Here is a 19,301-nt window from a genome sequence, read left to right on the forward strand (position 1 = left end):
TTCAGAGCGAACGTTTCGGGGGTCCCCGAAACAACATATTTTCAGATGGGGGTCGGCGGCCAATTACATATAATTTTGGGGGTCCTTGACATGAAAATGTTTGAGAAAATGATTTAGAAGACATTTGTAGAATCGTCCTCAGGTCTAAATGGGTTAAAGTTACAGGATAACAGTTTCTGTATGACCAGTTGGACTGATATCACATTGAGAACATGCAGGCAGAGACAGTTGATGAAATTAGCTATCATTGTGTTTAACATTTAACATTACAAGCCCTGTAGTCCTTGGCAGCCCCCAGAGCCCAGTTTGGGAACCATTATGCTAAGCAGTCCAGGTTCCAAATGGTTCTCTTTCAGGTCTGAAAGTCTAAATGGACCTGTAAGCGTCCATTTTGGTTCCACTTGTACACCCTGAGAGTTATGTTCTATAAATTAAAAGGTTCCAGAACCACTGAGCTAAACTACTGTAATAGTGTAAAATTATTTATTTACATGTTCGTGCTATAGTTTTATTTCAACGAGAGCTGAAGTAGTCGCCTAGCAACTGTCGCTGTGGTCTCCTGGTTCCAACAGCTCTTTCTTGACATACTATTATCATACCGTGCCAAACCATGTTCTTTAACCACACCCGATTCCATCAACAACGTAGAACTCTCATTAGCGTTTAAGAAACAGTACCTGATTTCATTACAGATCTCCTTCTCATACTTCTTGCGGTGTCGAGCACGGAAAAGGCAGAACAGAATGATGGCAATGATGATGAGGATGAGCAGCACTGCGATGATGGACCCCGCAATGATTCCTGCCGTGTTGGGGGCTGAACAAGACGATCAAAGAACATACGTCAACACATAAAGCTCTCACAGTTTGGAAAAGCGACTTAACTACAAACCTAAACTCATGTAACTGTAATTGTATCAATATGTCAGATGAACAATTTGATGCTTCTTTTCTGATCTGTAACCCATTACAATAGCAAATACCCCCCTGTTGGAGACAGATACATTTCTGGGTACTATTGTCTCATTAGCATGCAAAATCCATATTAGCACTGCCGTGTTTTCAACTCGTTACAATGCTATTGGCCCACCGCCAAACAATTATTGTAGCTGCTCACCAACTGCCCAGTGTAAATTGGTAGTGGTTTGAATAGGAAGTAAGTAGGCGGACAGGAAGCTGGATGGGCACTCACGTAGTGTTACACTGAGCTGTAGAACGCACTCGTCACTGCCAACGCGATTTTTGACCGTGCAGCGGTACATCCCAGTCGCTACACCCGATGCGTTCTTCATGTTCATGGTGCCTGCAACAGGGTCTGGAGAACAAGGGGGTAAACATTCACATTCACTGAGGAACTCATGTGTGCATCTGAACACAAAACAAACTGTTTGTATGTTTGTATGTTCTTCTCACGTAACTCCACAGACCCTGACATTGACATTCTTATTGAGGGCAACAGCATTCAGGTAGTATCAGAATTTAAATATCTTGGAATCACACTAGACTCAAACTTGACATTTAAAAAACAGATTAAAAATGTAGCCAATAAAATCAAATTCAATCTATCTAACTTCCGACACATAAGACGATATCTCACAACAGACGCAGCTAAACTCTTCATGCATGCTATGATTTTTTCACACATAACATACTGTTTCACAACCTGGTCACAGACAAATCAGTCAACGTTAAAACCCATAGAATCACTTTACAAACAGACATTAAAAACACTGGACCAAAAGGCCAACCGTTACCACCATTGCCATATAGTTCAAAAGTACAACTTATTTACTTTTGACAGCTTCAAACATTTTGCAGATGCTAGTCTCATTTTTTAAATCTTAAATGGACTTGCACCTCCACCACTGAAACAGTACATAGATCGAAGGGACAGTGGTGATAGAGCAACAAGGGCAACTACCAGAGGAGACTGTGAAGTGCCAATCAGATGTAGTGTGTTTGGTAAAACAGTCTTCTCTGTTAGAGCCTCCCATCACTGGAACAGTCTCCCTACAGAAGTAAGAGAGACCTCCAACTATTTGACCTTCAAATTCAACCTGAAGAGGTCGCTAAAAACAAATCAAATCTGTAATCATGAGTTATTCTATTTATCACTGGTGTCATTTCTCAATTCACTCTGCGGTTGTTTTTGTCCCCTGTGCAATGTTTTATTGTTCTCGTATTGCATTGTATTGTACTTGTCTTTGTATGTATAGATTTACTACAATTTTAAGAGCCTGCTCAGGGACTACAGATGTAAATTAGCTTATGGCTAACTCTGGCACATTTACACGGAAGTGAAAACTGAAATGTTGATTAATGAGCATTGTCCCTGTCAAATAAATACATAAATAAAATAAATAAATAATTTTATGAGAAAAAAGAGAATGTCTCCAAGTTGCTGTTCTGTGTTTTGTTTTTGTCATGGTCAGTGTCTGTTCAAACATTGCTGTACACATCATTCTGAGGTTGTAGATCGGCTATGTTTATCTAAACAATCTATTAACTTGCTGGGGACCCCATTGGAACCCCTTCACGGATCCCTGAGAACCACTGCTGTACACTGTCTGTTGACTGCAGCATCATGCTCAATGATGCACAAGACAAATTCCCTTCAATCTATCAATTTTCCACTTACAGCACCGACTACGAATAGTCATCTGCTGTATTAAACAAGATGACACTAATGGACAATAGCCAGACCCCCAGCAAGCGCGTGTGACCTTTAAAAACCTGGCGGATTGAGAAGCAATTTGTTTTCTATTTATTATTACCCAGAACAGCGAAGGCTGGCAGCAGCTTGGTGTCAGTGGTCTTCTCCCAGGTGTACTGCAGGGGGTGTGTGCCCTCACTAGATGTGCACCTCACCACAACGTCCTTGCCCACCTCCGTGGTGCCTTCTGCGTAGCACCTGGGCTTGGACGGCTTCACTGTGGAGAGATGACAAGTGGAGGGGAGGAGAAGAGGAGGGGGACATTAGCTACAGCAGACACAGGTGGACCCATTAGCTTGGACCGCAGACACCATTCCATCTCAACCCACACACACACACCTCACACCCTCGTTTCTCAATCTCTCACTCCCTGGTGGCGCAGGTTGGCGGTGTGTGTGTGTGTGTGTGTGTGTGTGTGTGTGTGTGTGTGTGTGTGTGTGTGTGTGTGTGTGTGCGCACATACATTTACATACATGTAAATGTGTATGAGTGGCTCCTGCCGTTGACTTCCAACTTGCTAATCAGCATCGAGTCATCAGCATAATGAGAGCCGTAATCAGGGTAATTGATACAGCTGCTGTCATTACAGGTGCTGTCAGTCAAGATAATGTGGATTGAAGAAGAGATGTGAGCCATCATGCGTGATTGCATTGCATACACAAACACTCAAAGTGAAGGGAACTCCACATGGGGGAAAAGCTAACATGCACGGTCAGACTCGTCCTTTAGCCAGTTCTTAGTGTTGGCAGGAGATGGGACAGGCATGGAATTCTAAAGTATTCTAAACCAAACGCACCAAAATTAATGACGGAGCAGTTCCAGTGAAATGCAGAGCGGCAGACAGCAATGTGGTCTGCCAGGCATTGAGTGAAGAGATAGGAAGAAAGGAGAGAGGAGGGTGGAAGGCAGAGGTGCTGTGGCCTGTGGGGGGGCGTAGGAGGAGGTATGAGTTCCAGAGAATTGAGGTGATGTATTCCTTCATAGAGTCAACTCCATAATGTGTGTGTGTGTGTGTGTGTATGTGTGTGTGCCCTTTGAATTGAATTGTGTGTGTGTTTTAGGCATGTCTGCGGGAGTGTGTATGTTACCAGGCAGTGCTGACATCATCACAGCGTTGTAATGAGCACTGTAATAACAAAAAGCCCTGGAGCTGAGCAGGGCTTGCTGGGGTGGGGGGCTTAGCAGGCAGACGCGTGTGGATTAACACCAGACAGACAGCTCTGTCCTGTGGGAGCACTCCCACTAATCTAATATAGACAGGGGTCAGGATGGAGGGAGAGAGGGGAACAATTAAACGAGTCCTGAGCGGACGATCGGATGGAAGGACGGATCCTAACTCCAACAAACTGTTCTTTCGCCACTGACCGTGTACTCTGCTCACTATCTACACGCCCGCCCGCACGCGCACACACACACACACACACACACACACACCCACACGCACGCAGTCACACAAACACAATAAATGTCAGCCCACTGTGACATTTTGAATGCCTCTTTAAAAGGTGAAAGTCAACTCGACACATCCCTGGGCTCTGACACGCAGCTTCTCATATTAGCGCTGCCGTGTGACGTGCAGATTTATATGTTTGATATGAGGAAGAAAGATGAGGTCAAAAATGGACGGAGACTACAGAGGTTGGAGAACCACCGAGAGATAAAGGGACGAAGTGGGAGAGCGAGAGAGAGAGAGACCGAGATAAGGGACGGCTGTTAGAACATAAATGGATAGGGAAAGGAGATTTATAGGTTGTACAAGGCTATACTGTGGCCAAGATAAGTGGAAAGGGATAGACGAACCATGGTAGTCGTTGTGGTTAAAGGGATAGACGAACCATGGTAGTCGTTGTGGTTAAAGGGATAGACGAACCATGGTAGTCGTTGGGATAGATAAAGGGATAGACGAACCATGGTAGTCGTTGGGATAGATAAAGGGATAGACGAACCATGGTAGTCGTTGGGATAGATAAAGGGATAGACGAACCATGGTAGTCGTTGTGGTTAGGATGTGGTCATAAAGGGATAGATGAACCATGGTAGTCGTTGTGGTTAGGATGTGGTCAAAGGGATAGACGAACCATGGTAGTCGTTGTGGTTAGGATGTGGTCAAAGGGATAGACGAACCATGGTAGTCGTTGTGGTTAGGATGTGGTCATAAAGGGATAGATGAACCATGGTAGTCGTTGTGGTTAGGATGTGGTCAAAGGGATAGACGAACCATGGTAGTCGTTGTGGTTAGGATGTGGTCATAAAGGGATAGATGAACCATGGTAGTCGTTGTGGTTAGGATGTGGTCAAAGGGATAGACGAACCATGGTAGTCGTTGTGGTTAGGATGTGGTCATAAAGGGATAGATGAACCATGGTAGTCGTTGTGGTTAGGATGTGGTTAAAGGGATAGAGGAACCATGGTAGTCGTTGTGGTTAGGATGTGGTCATAAAGGGATAGATGAACCATGGTAGTCGTTGTGGTTAGGATGTGGTCAAAGGGATAGACGAACCATGGTAGTCGTTGTGGTTAGGATGTGGTCATAAAGGGATAGATGAACCATGGTAGTCGTTGTGGTTAGGATGTGGTCATAAAGGGATAGACGAACCATGGTAGTCGTTGTGGTTAGGATGTGGTCATAAAGGGATAGATGAACCATGGTAGTCGTTGTGGTTAGGATGTGGTCATAAAGGGATAGATGAACCATGGTAGTCGTTGTGGTTAGGATGTGGTCATAAAGGGATAGATGAACCATGGTAGTCGTTGTGGTTAGGATGTGGTCAAAGGGATAGATGAACCATGGTAGTCGTTGTGGTTAGGATGTGGTCATAAAGGGATAGATGAACCATGGTAGTCGTTGTGGTTAGGATGTGGTCATAAAGGGATAGATGAACCATGGTAGTCGTTGTGGTTAGGATGTGGTCATAAAGGGATAGACGAACCATGGTAGTCGTTGTGGTTAGGATGTGGTCAAAGGGATAGACGAACCATGGTAGTCGTTGTGGTTAGGATGTGGTCATAAAGGGATAGATGAACCATGGTAGTCGTTGTGGTTAGGATGTGGTCATAAAGGGATAGATGAACCATGGTAGTCGTTGTGGTTAGGATGTGGTCAAAGGGATAGACGAACCATGGTAGTCGTTGTGGTTAGGATGTGGTCATAAAGGGATAGATGAACCATGGTAGTCGTTGTGGTTAGGATGTGGTCATAAAGGGATAGATGAACCATGGTAGTCGTTGTGGTTAGGATGTGGTCATAAAGGGATAGATGAACCATGGTAGTCGTTGTGGTTAGGATGTGGTCAAAGGGATAGAGGAACCATGGTAGTCGTTGTGGTTAGGATGTGGTCATAAAGGGATAGATGAACCATGGTAGTCGTTGTGGTTAGGATGTGGTCATAAAGGGATAGATGAACCATGGTAGTCGTTGTGGTTAGGATGTGGTCATAAAGGGATAGATGAACCATGGTAGTCGTTGTGGTTAGGATGTGGTCATAAAGGGATAGATGAACCATGGTAGTCGTTGTGGTTAGGATGTGGTCATAAAGGGATAGATGAACCATGGTAGTCGTTGTGGTTAGGATGTGGTCATAAAGGGATAGATGAACCATGGTAGTCGTTGTGGTTAGGATGTGGTCATAAAGGGATAGATGAACCATGGTAGTCGTTGTGGTTAGGATGTGGTTAAAGGGATAGATGAACCATGGTAGTCGTTGTGGTTAGGATGTGGTCATAAAGGGATAGATGAACCATGGTAGTCGTTGTGGTTAGGATGTGGTCATAAAGGGATAGATGAACCATGGTAGTCGTTGTGGTTAGGATGTGGTCATGACCAAATGGCCAAACTACTTTCGTTCAGTCACACTGACTTAATGGTACAATTTCAAATAATTATTCATGCCTGATATATGCTGTCGTATGGCGGCCAAAAAAAATAAAAAAATAGCCGAGTTATAAGATCACAACGCGTCGCATGCACAATGTGTTGTGATCTTATAGATCAGCCATTTCAACACCATTTCAACACCATTGTATGACTGACTACACGTGGCCATGATGAGGAGCTCCCTCTAGGTGAGGGCAGAGCTGAAGTGACTGGGCACAATGTGTATGGATGAGGTTCAGTTGGAGATGGTGAGCGGTTGTGAGAGCTCCTGACGGGGCCTATTGAGTACACCATGGTGGACTGCAGGTGGGCCCTTCTCCTCTGGTTAACTTCACTGTCTGTCCTCAGCCAAAGACAATACACAACTGTGGAAAGTAGACAACCCCCGCTTAGTTCTTGAACTTTTGTTTGAGTGACCTTGTGTGTTACACCTTGATGCCGGTACAGGGCGGGTTAACGGCAACGTTTGTGACGTGGTATAATGTTCTACGTATAATGTACGTATGGGCCAGTGTACGGTCTGATGTGCGTGGGCCCCACCCAGCCATTCTTGTTCTGTATATTGTGATAAGATCAACCTGAAGGTAAAACGCAGAGCAGGCAATATGTGCACCCTTCCCATCATCGTTTCACACTGGAGGCCAGAACACCTAGCTGCCCCTGAGGTCAATAGCTAGCAGCATGTCAGGCTCTGTAGCCTCTCTTCCTGTCTCTGCTCTCTACACATATACAATAGTTGTTGTACTTTTAGCACATTTGGGGAACATTATGTTTGGCTGGTGACTTTTATTCAGATTCAGATAGAGATACCCGATGAAGGTCGTTTAGACCGAAACGTTGTCATCTGAATAAAACTACTGCGATAAGTGAAGACAGTGTGCGGGACCCTTTTCTTCTTCTGAAGATTTCGTATCGAAATCACTCCAACTTTCATTGTTTTGATAACGTAGCGACTCCAAGGGTAATGGCAGGGTCTATTTAACCAATGGTCTCTGCTAAAAGTCACAGGACATTAATGGGCACATTCATCTCTCATTAGAGCCAAGACAAGAGTTTAGTGCTTAGAAGTGCAACACAGGACTGCTAAGAAACTGGATTGTTTCCAACAACCCCTTCCTGGTTGAGCTTGTCGGTGCAGTACAAGGACATCCACACAAGTTCTAAAGAACGATGTCATGTCAACAATGCCGATATGCAAGTTGACATTTCTAAATCTATAGCACCTTCTATAAGGGAAACTGGTTCTGTAATGACAGTAATTTCAACCTTGCGCCAATGTACTAAGCTGTGTCTTATGCAAATCCCAGGCAGGAAGCAATTAAATGTTCGACAAGGATGAGTCACTTGCCCGAAACACCAAGGCCTCGTGTGTGTTTGTCTAGGGAGTGAAACAGCTGGCTTACACAACACCTATGATGTACTGCAGCAGTCTGCACTGTTTTGTTTTGCTTTTTTCATTTTTTGTGAAAGTGTGCTTAAATCTTTGAATATCAAAAATATTCAAAGATGGCAAATGTACAAGTTTGCAGCCCGGCATGAAGTGGCGTGCTGTGAGCTTGTTGCTTTTTGCTAAAATCATAAATGAGATGAATGCTTTCCTGGTTAAGCACACAAATGAAAAAAGACACGAAGTGTTTGAAAAATCTTCAAAGTGTTTTGAAAATGTTGAATTAATATTAAACATTTTCTATTCTCTTCTGGGGTCCCTGGTACAAAATGTTCTGATGGGAGGAGAACTACTGATTCTAGAAGGCATTTGGCCTCAGATCTAAATGGATTAATTTTACATGCCCATGAAGATGCACAGTAAAGCGAGGTAAGACAGCAGGAACTCAGTGATCAACTTTGAAAAGAATCTGATAAATGCCATTGCCTTTCCCCTAGAACATACTGTACGTACATTTGTAAAATCAAATAAAGTGCAGGAAATAAACTAAGAAAGGTTAGACCCACCACATGTAATTTTAGAGGTGAACAGCTAGGGAATTGTTTCCTGCACGCTGCAGTCCAGTTCATGTCTCAGATGTATCTGTCTACAGAATATACTTTGGTGCACTATACGGTCTAACAAAAGTTGAAAAGGTTTAAACAATATTGTAAAAAGAAAGAACAGTAGCTAGGGTAGAGGCATGCTATTTGAGTTCCTCAAGTATTTGTTATTCTGTTAGCTTAATCTGTTCAAGGTTATGGTCCCACGACTCCTGTGTACGGTTGCCACAAGAACAGCACTGTTCTTGTGCTTTTATTTTATATTTGAAACGCATCCACAATTCTTTTTTGTATTAATTACGTGATGTGCTTTTTTACGACATGTTTGGCTATATGTATATTGTATAAATAACCTGTCAAAGTAACAGTAGCTCTAATCACAACACAGTGTAACGCTACAATGATGATGGATGTGTGTATGTATATAAGATGCTCTGCAGTGCTGTGCCTATGTAAACTATATACAATGGAGAGGTGGGGTAGGATCCCCTGGTATTGGTGTGTGTGTGTGTGTGTGTGTGTGTGTGTGTGTGTGTGTGTGTGCACGCGCACGCACGCACGCCATCACACAGTGATTTCGTTAATCACCAGAGTGGAGCATTCTTTGTGTGTCCTGACTATATTAACGGTTGCTTCTAGGGCTGCAACTACCAATTATTTTCATAGCAATTATTCCATCGATTACTTTTTCAATTAATAGAATAATCCTGAAGTGCTTTTTCCCCCATATATCAACAAACCGTCACAAAAATAATTCAGAATCACTTATGCCCTATTTTATACTTTGTCGTACAACAGTATGATGGAAAATAGCAAAAATAGTCTGTTGTGGGCTTGTAGATTAGCTATTTTTCAATGGTATTTAGCTATTTTTGGTAATACATTTTATTTATAGCGCCAGGCGGGTTCTTAGACACCCCTGTTTACCATCCCCAGGCGAAAAATGCAAAAAAACAACAAATTGAGGACCCCTTGATGCGGCTGTTGAACCGGAAGTATTAGCCGATGCTGTTTCAGCGGGTCAATCTAGCTGCATGAAACTAGCATGGAGGACGCTAATCTGCTAAGCGGAGCATCGCGCGAATTTGTTATTGATCTCCTAATATAGTACTTCGCGGCTCGCCTCTTATCACCGTTTCGTCGTTAGTTATTGACAGTTCCAAGATGGCTGCGTCCTATACGGTAAATATTAGCATGATCATTTTTCTGTGCTTAAACCCTAAAACGTAATGACGTAACACAAATAATTATTTATTTATCATCATTTAAATACATTAGTTAATAACTGCTGCACCGCTAATTGCTTCCACTCACCCATGACGGTTAACAGGATCTTCTTGCTTTTGATGCCAGGGGCCTTCTTCACCTTACACTGGTAGGTGCCTGTGTCGGACGACTTCAACCCTGTCAGGTTGATGGAGGCGTCGCCATTCTTGGGGTCGGCAGAGTTGAAGTGGGCACGACCCCTCAAATCGATGTGGTAGTCCTCGTAGGCCCTGTCGCCCGCGTACAGGATCACCTGGAGGTGGGAAGAGACAGAGAGAGGGTGTTATGAAAAAAATAAAAGTGACAATGTTCATTGAGAGTGAGACTTATCGGTTTACAAAAACACCAGCCTTCTGGGAAAAGAAAAACAAGAGAAAGTAGACCTTGAAATGACAGTATGATCACTGAGAACATGGGCCTGCTCAGTGAACCAACCTAAACAAGAGCGAGAGAGAGAGAGAGAGAGAGAGAGAGAGACAGAGACAGTGCAAGTGATAGAAAGAGGTTTCTCTTTTATCTCCCCAACGCCCTTCAGTCTGGCAGCCTGCGTGTGGTGTGGTGTACTGCCCTTCCTCTGCTGCCGTCAAAGCTTGGACATGGTAGAAACAAAGCCACCACTGTGAAGCAGAATCAACACCTGCTGTGTCAACAACAGAGCCAGAGCTCTGCTAGCGCCAACCAAAAAAATAAATATAATACCCACACACCCCTGTGTGAATCTGTCTGCCACTTGAAGTCAAGAAGGAAATACCAGGAGATGAAGGCCAGGTGGAGCTGAAAGCTCTCCAGTAGGTCTGAACACACAAAACAACCAAGCAACTAACCACAAAAAAGGAGGGGAAGGAAAAAAAACAATAATGAGGAGAGTTCTAATTCTCATAAAAAAGGTATTTGCGGAGGCATGTTCTACACCATTTCCATGGAGACTGTCATCAGGATTTTCTATGCCATGAACCCATCAGAGGAGGCAGAGTGCTCAAAATGGAAGGGGGGGAGCCGGGGAAACAAAAGACAAATAGCAAGTCAGCGGGGGGTTCTGGTGTGTGTGGGGAGTGAGCCTCGTTTTGGAGGCTTGTGCCAAGTACAAAGAGCATGATAAAGACGCTGCATATACCTTAAGCCCTGGAATCCATAGTGGGTCTACATTCCACCCGGTTCACAAGGAAGACAAGAGAGATATCCATCAATCTTTAAAACGTCAGCAGTAATAACACTGAGGTATAAGAGCGTGGAGGGCAGGAAATTAAACTGCCCCGGGCTCAGGCAGACCAGAACTCTACCTCTCAGACGAAAACATTTAAGACCCTGTGTGTGTGTGTGTGTGTGTGTGTGTGTGTGTGTGTGTGTGTGTGTGTGTGTGTGTGTGTGTGTGTGTGTGGTGTACTGTACATGGGTAAACACTGGAAAAAGTCCCAGCTGCGCAATAACCTTGCGAAACGATGAATCTTATTCTTGACAAAAGAAATACCAAAAAGGTCAGATGACAAGACAAGCTGACAAGTTTGGGAGATTATTGGCCAAGTGTTGACTTGGTTAGTTGTTGACATTGAGCTATATATGTACAAATTATGTCACTACAAGGGCCTGTTATAAGTGCCCTTGTAGGCAGTTGTGGTGGAGGACAGCAGAATAACATTGTTGTTTGTGGAGTATTGAAAACAACAGGTAGGATGTACGCAGCATTACAAACCCTCCACCTGGCCTTCTGTGGGCAGAACACACAGAGCGGAGGTAAAAGACCTCTATTGTTGAGACAAGGAGGTGGACACTCAGAGGAGAGGTGGTCAGGGTTATTTCCATGGGGATATGTAAAGATGAGGTCATCGCCATGTGTCACTGTTGCCCTGGGAGAGGATGAGGCAAGGGGGGGGGGGGGACTTAATTTGAGAGGCAAAGCAGAGAGCAATGACACCTGTACAGTACTCGCCACAGCCTGCCTGGGAGGGAGAACACTGTTGTTGAGTCTTTGTATTGCTGCTCCCAGAGGTATTTAACTGGAATCACTCTGGACTGCCACAGTGACACGGTGTATGCTTTCACAAGAAGTGGCCGTGCAACCAACCTGATCTCAAGGTGAAGGTGGAATTGTTGCCTGGAAATGAATTCAGTGGTCTTTATCGTTGTAATGTAGCTGGAGAAAATACAGCAAGGCATGTCTATAATATCCAAGTGCAATCATAGCGGACGTGTGACAGCCGATCAAAATCATTTCCCCTCCATGCTGATAGCATTAGCACAAATCCTTGAGGCCCTTGCGCGTGCACACATAAATTCATGTCTCAATATCTTCAGTACATAAATGGCTCAAGTTCACTCAAGCTCACAACAGATGATTGTGTGACATCATGGAAAGCAATCTGATTCTCTTAAGTAGTGTAGTGAGTGAATCTGTGTCCTACTCCCACCATTCATATTTGGCTTTAATAGGCCTGACCTTGATGAGTTAGTTGAATAGTCGACTAATCGATCAAGGAGTCTACCAATCTCCATATTCTCCAATCTCAGTCAAATCAAGGAAAAACTATAAACGCCCCGGTCGGGTCCGTTGAAATGCGGAGGCTATTATTTGCCATTTCTTCAGCCTAATTTATATCCCGTTGAATGACAGTGTCCTGCGCCAAAAAATAGCAGATCTATAAGCTCACAACGAGTCGCGGAGGCGACACTTGTAGCTTAAAGTCTGCTGTGAGGGTAAATACAATACAGAGGGGTATAACCTGCTTTCAGCCAATACGTAGCCCAGCCATGAGAGCCAAATGCAAATGACTGTTACTGATGGCATGCCTGGCATTTCTCATTTCTGCACAACAAAGCAACTCGCATTAGCCATGCTTCATCAGACCCCAAAAGACTCTCATGATATGTGGGCTATGTCAGATGAAGAGAGCGACGGTTTCCCACTAAATCTAATTATGAACAGCATGAAAGCTCAAGATTGGGAACATGTGTTTTAATATTGTAATGAATGAGGGTGTGTGTGTGTGTGTGTGTGTGTGTGTGTGTGTGTGTGTGTGTGTGTGTGTGTGTGTGTGTGTAGGAGGGTGCACTGCAAACACAGGCCGTCAGTGGATTTATTTTGTTGCATCTCATGTTGCGTCTCGTGAAGCTGTAGCAATGTCCGTGTTAACCTATGTGACTGTGTGTTAACCTATGTGACTGTGTGTTAACCTATACGTGTGACTATGAGTACCAGTAGGGGCAAAAGTGGCGCTGTTGTGCCAGAAACAGAGAGGGAGAGGGGGGGGGGGGGGGGGGGGGTTGAGTTGAACCACTCAGTTCACACGGGTGTGATTTTTATATTTGACGTGGTAAAAGACACGGCCAATATATCATTTTGAAACAAGCCAAAATATGGGTCCGATATCTATCAGTACCATTATAAACAGATCTAACCCCGACAGTTATGATGAGTTCCAGACATGCTTGGTCAAGAAGTTGCAATCAGACATAGATGTGTGCATGGTGGGGAAGAACACACCATCATCTCCATTCTCCAATGTGTAGCGATAAAGCTAAAGTTATTGGGTGTATTGTACAGCTGTCTTGACGCCATGGGCTAATTCTCCTTAATTATTGCACGGTTGGACATAATTGCTATTCGTTGGTCTTTAAAGCACCATTCTGTCTGCATTCACTCCACATGAGCCCTAAGAGCCAAGGTTGAAGATTGTTTTCAGGGCATCTCGGCCCCTATGGCTAGAACTGTAGTCTTGTTCCTCGTCTCCTTGTCCAGCCTAGTAGCGTTGGTCTTAGCAGGCCAGTCTAATCCTACTGGGCACTGTCACATATATTAAGCAGCCGCTCAGAATTAACAAGCCATTAATTACGCTGCACGTGACTTCTTAACAGCAGCACACTATGAATGTGTGTGTGTGTGTGTGTGTGCGTGTGTGTGTGCGTGTGTGTGTGTTGGGGTGGGGGGGAGACAAAATCTAAGAGGTCATTGAGAATGATCCCGTGCACAGTGGGAGATGCCTGTCTGGAATGGCTTAAGCCCGAGTTATACTTAGTCGTATGCCGGTGTTGTGCACTGGAAATAGCCAATCTACAAGCTCATAATGCGTTGAATTGCGCTGCATTGTGAGCTTGTAGATCTGCTATTTTCTGTGTGCTACACCGGCATACAACAAAGTATAAATGAGGCATTAGCGACATGACGTCTGAGAGTTGCATTTGATGGGCTGCAGCAGATGAAAAGGGAGAAAATAATGAACCATGAAACTGGACTTCATTTACTAAAGGGAAGGAGCTCCCACTAGGGAACCACCCACACTGGAAGCTGCAATTACTTGACGAATCATGAAAATGCAGAAAAAGAATCAAAACAGAGAACAGCATGGGCTTCACGATATAAATCATTAATAAAGAATGATGAATGAAGAATGTTTTAACTTCTCCCACATAACTAACAAACAGCAGGTGCCTTTTCAAATAGAAAAGCAGGTCGAAAACAAATTGGTGGGTACAAAAAACACCCCTCTATGGCACAGTTTCAGACAAAAGAGCGCAGAGGGCATTGGTAGATGGGTCAGTGAAAGAGAGAACAAGGTGGAGGGGTGAGAGAAAGAGACGAGGGCCCTTGAGATAGAGTCAGAGAGAGAGAGAGAGAGAGAGCGTAGGAAGAGAAGGATGTGGAAGAGGGGTGAGTGATGGTAGTGGAACAGGCTCTGGTCTGAAGGCATGTGATGGCAGAGCCGATGGATGAGGGCCACCAGGTTGGATTGTGATGACACAGCTAGTGCTCGTGTTTCCCACCGTGTGGCTCTGGGATCTCATAGAAACACACACACACACACATGGCTCAGGTTACCTTTTGTGTATACATATCTGCCCATTCACAATAACACATCCGCAGATTCCGCGCCCTTGTACAATTATATGGCTATACCATTTCATCTCTTACATAATGTGTTTTGTGCCAAACCACACACACTCTGTCCATATGGGATTTATAAAGCTTTAAACCCATGTTACAAGTTAAACATTAACTGCTGTTTTATAGCCAGCTTTGAGGAGCGTATGTGAATGTTTTTTTCCCCCCAGAGACCTGTGTGCGCACACGGGTTCTGGCGTGTGCACCACCACCACCACCACCACCACCACCACCACCACCACCACACACACACACACACACACACACACACACACACACACACACACACACACACACAGGAAGAGTTCCATTCAACTGGCTAACACAGCGGAAGAACAGAGTCCAGTTTCATCAAACCTGCTCAGTTCTATGTTCCAGTAAAAAGAAACTGTAAAGCAAAACTAAATGAAATACCTGAAACCCCACTGACAATGACCACTTTCACGCCATTTTGCTCTTACATCATGCACAATATATTGTAATTGCAAGTCTTAAAAGGGACACTTCACCCTTTTTGCAAAAAAAAAAGATATGTTAATGACGTTTAGAAGATTTAGAACACTTTCCTGGGGGTCTTTGTGTGTAATATGTGGCTTTAGATGTTTTAGATTTTAGCAGTGAGCCCAGTGTCTCTGATGTCATGGACACTGGGCTCACTTACTTCCTGGACTACATGTTGTCTCAGTAAAGGCTCATTCATAGTCTGGATTTTCGGTGGTGAGGTGACCGCCGCTCCGGTGGTGAGCTGACCACCAGAGCTGAAATAACATTGAGCGGTGGTGAGTAAAAACAGAGAGAAGGGCTGGGGCGGTGGCGGTGGTTTGCTCTTCACCGTGGCTCGTGACGTCATGTTGTAGTATTCACCACCGAAAATCCAGACTATGAATAACGCTTTAGACAGCCCTCCCTCTATCCACAAGGAGGAGCAGTGCACCAAAGAATTATGGGAATTGTAGTCCAGGAAGGAAGTGAGCCCAGTGTCCATGAAAGTGTCCCTTTAACTTCTGTGGGGAACATTATCACAGATGTGCCACCACCCACACACATCACAACATTCTGAGAGACTTACCACTTTTTCCTCCTTTTGGTTGTCGGAGGGCAGAATGGTCCATTCAATGTCCAGCGGTCCAGTGTCTTCGGGGCCCAGGGTGAAGTGGCAGTCCAGCTTGGCACTCTGGCCGCTAGCCCGCTCTATGGTCGTCTGCCCTGTGGACGTGATCTGCAAGCCAGAGATCACACCTGGATAGACAGGAAGGAAGGAAGGAAGTATTTAAAAGCTGTGGCATACGGTCGGACACATAGACCAACATCATCGACATAGTAAAGAAAAGTCCTGATGGCCCGGGACCTTTCCCCCCCCCCCATCTTTCCTGAATAACAGGATAAAGGCTTGTTTAGTACAGTGGTTCTCTCAACCTTTTCCATTTCAAGGACCCCCAGTTTGATATGCATTAGCCCACGGACACCCATCTGATACTGTTTTTATACTCTGGCACCCTAATCTACTCCTATAAAAGGTAGTGTGTGTGTGCGTGTGTGTGATCTTCCTTTAATTTTTTAATTGCATGGTAATGAATAAAAAAACCTTGAGGGAAAAAAGAATGATGTTGCTTAGTTTCAATATATCGTCTGTCGGGTGGAAACCTCACATGTCCAAAACTGTTACTTTTCAGGATTCAAATTCTAAAATAGCAAAAGTAGCATATCTACATGTTCAAAATGAGTCGCTTCGCGCCGCGTTTCGAGCTTGTACATTTAATGCTTTTGTGTGATGCGTATGTAAGTAGGGCGTTAATTTATGAAAAACACGAAAAGATTGAATATGGAGATAAGGTTTCTGCCCGACAACAGTGACATATAGCAACAAATAAAATGACAGATGCGTTCCCAGCTTGATATAACAACGTATAGGTGTAACAAGTCTAAATGTTAAAGCAGAGCATGCTTTGGCTGATTTGAGGTAGGAAATAACATGATAACTGATACATAATATGAATGCTGTGCCACATAAAGCTGGTGTATCATGGGATTGCCATAAAAATGAGGAATGTGTGTTGCAACAAAAGCTTGTGATGATTATTTTATAAATGTGGGGTTATGAAAAATACATTAACACTTTTCTCCTGTAAAATTAAATTGTGGACATATGGGTTATGAATTGTTTGAATCAGGTGAAAAGCTAGTTTTTTTTTAAAGATTGGCAGTGTAGTTCCTACTACCTATTATAAATATATATAATTGATGATACAGTGTGAGACAAAGGGAATAAAGCAGTGCTCAATGAAGGAATGGCAATGATGACACAAAGTTCTGCAGCCTATCATCCAACTGGAGGAGCTGCTTAACCCATTAGAGCTAAGGCCAATTCTACAAATGCCTTCTAAATCAGTTTTCTGAAAAACCTATGTTGCTCAGGGGTGCTCATTGCTCAACCTTTTTCATGTCCATGACCCCCACAATTATGTATTTGGCCGCGGACCAAAATATTTTGTTCCAGGGATCTCCAGAAGCAAAGATTTGAATAAAGAAAATGTATATTCAAAGATTTGGACAACTTTTCAATATTTGTCACTTCATACCACGCTATGGTTGTAGATCTGCTATTTTTGAATAGACAAAGTATAAAATATTGTGTTTTTTAGCTAAAAATCTAAAATGACACAGGTGCCTTCCTGGTTTTAATGGGTTAAATGGTTATTCTTAGAGCGAATAAACACAATTTCCTGGTGACATTCTGGGCTAAGATTCTCTGTTCAATAAGAGATTTAAGCTGCAGTGAGGAACACATCAGACCATAGAGAATAGAGTTGTCACATGTAGCCTCGATACACAAAAACCCTTTTGACAGCCCGCCACGTTCCTCTAATAGATAGGGGGTGGGGACAGATTTAAAAAAAATATTATGTTGTCACAACGTGCTGCTGTCGATTTCCGTTGCTGAGGCAAAATTATGCAAAATGCAGCAGAACTGTGAAATACTCATCTATAAACAATGAAGAGGCTAAAGTGTTTTTCACAGCAGCATTGTGTATATGCTACATAAAACATGAAAGTCCATGGCCTGTGTGAAACACAGACATTCAATTTCAAGTAAAGCTAGTGTTACATGCCCCTCATTTTCCCAAAAAGAAGGAGCCCTCGTATCATGTAGGGGTAACACACACACACACACACACACACACACACACACACACACACACACACACACACACACACACACACACACACACACACACACACACACACACACACACACACACACACACACACACACACACACACACACACACACACACACACACACACACACACACACACACAAAGTGCATCATGTGCGATGCACTTTCAACTCGCCCTCGGACTCAGCCTGAGCTACTGCTACTTTAATGGTGCCCGTCTTCATGTTCTGCCAGACCATAACCAAGAAGTCATCTGATGGTAGGGGCCAGCCTTGATGGAGGGCACTCTGCTAGTAAAGCATACATATTCTAGAAGCTAACCGCCTTTTTTGTTTGGATTTCAAATATTATAGGAATGCCCTCAAGAATCAGATGTTATCCCCACTGTATCAGATTCTGTATAAACTATAAAGTAATGTACAGACACTCAGACAGACAGAATATCTAGCCATGCTGCAAACTGAAAAATGAAGTGAAAATGAAGTAGATGTTACATAGGCACAGATTTTCCTCGTTGAGAGACAGGCCGCTCGTTTGACAAGACACTAATTTTTCATCCAGATTCTGTCTTTACAGAGAATGTTGAAAATGTTATAAAACCTGTCTCGCATGCCTTGGGGCTAGGAACAGGATGTTTGAGGCTTCAGGTGACCTGTCTCCTCTGTCCTCTCATGACCTCCGGTTCAGCACAACAGCTCACCTCTCCCAGGACTAAATCAAAATGGTCAGAACCCACACACAAAATGCACAAAGGGCACAGAAGTCTCAGTCACACCCACTATTGTTGAGCCTAGTAGCCTGCGAGCAATTGATACGGTCACAGAACTATACCCCACATAGTTCTATTCCCCTACTGTTACAACTGCAGCTGGCTGATTCAGCCCACTGACTCTGACAGACGCTCTTGATGAGAGCGATCCATCGCCTTGAGCAGAAAGTGAGAGCAATAGCAAGCATTTGAAACAAACGGAGATATGTGTCCGTCAACGTCAAACAGGATAGCGAGTTTGGCATCTGTGTGACAGGAAGCCGTTTCAATCCATCAAGCGGGACTTTAAGTAGCGGGGGACTTTTCTGCAAACAAGTGCAGAGAAATAGGAGAAAATTATGTAAAAAGAAACACACATTCAAATGCATTCAGCTGGAACCATTTATCAGAGTTATCGTCTCCCATGACCCGTTTGTTATGAGGTGATTGTCCTGTCTAATCAATGACACACTTGTGACCTTGGGACGCATCCATCTGTACTACAGTATAAAGTGACATGTCATCCAATCTAAGCCACACACTGGGGACACAAAAACGTGCCATTTCAGACTGCCATCTGTTCCACTGGCTTACAGCTGTGCAAATTGTGAATCTGCCCGACTAATGATGGTTCAGGTGAGAGGTGCCAGGCCTTATTCA

The 19,301-nt window shown here is 43.9% G+C and overlaps 1 protein-coding gene across 1 annotated transcript in view; it reads right to left on the reverse strand.

Annotated features, from left to right (window-relative positions):
- Positions 1 to 19,301, reverse strand: part of cxadr (CXADR Ig-like cell adhesion molecule) — a 48,512-nt gene that overhangs the window by 5,151 nt on the left and 24,060 nt on the right. Inside the window, exons 2-6 of the mRNA XM_079508214.1 lie at positions 15,784 to 15,953; positions 9,890 to 10,094; positions 2,774 to 2,929; positions 1,192 to 1,314; positions 678 to 816 (exon numbers count right to left, since the gene is read on the reverse strand). Of these exons, the coding sequence (XP_079364340.1) occupies positions 678 to 816; positions 1,192 to 1,314; positions 2,774 to 2,929; positions 9,890 to 10,094; positions 15,784 to 15,953 (793 nt within the window). The remainder of the gene's footprint in view (positions 1 to 677; positions 817 to 1,191; positions 1,315 to 2,773; positions 2,930 to 9,889; positions 10,095 to 15,783; positions 15,954 to 19,301) is intronic.

The sequence above is a fragment of the Electrona antarctica genome (genome assembly GCF_951216825.1).
Source record: "Electrona antarctica genome assembly, chromosome: 8".
Lineage (NCBI taxonomy): Eukaryota > Metazoa > Chordata > Actinopteri > Myctophiformes > Myctophidae > Electrona > Electrona antarctica.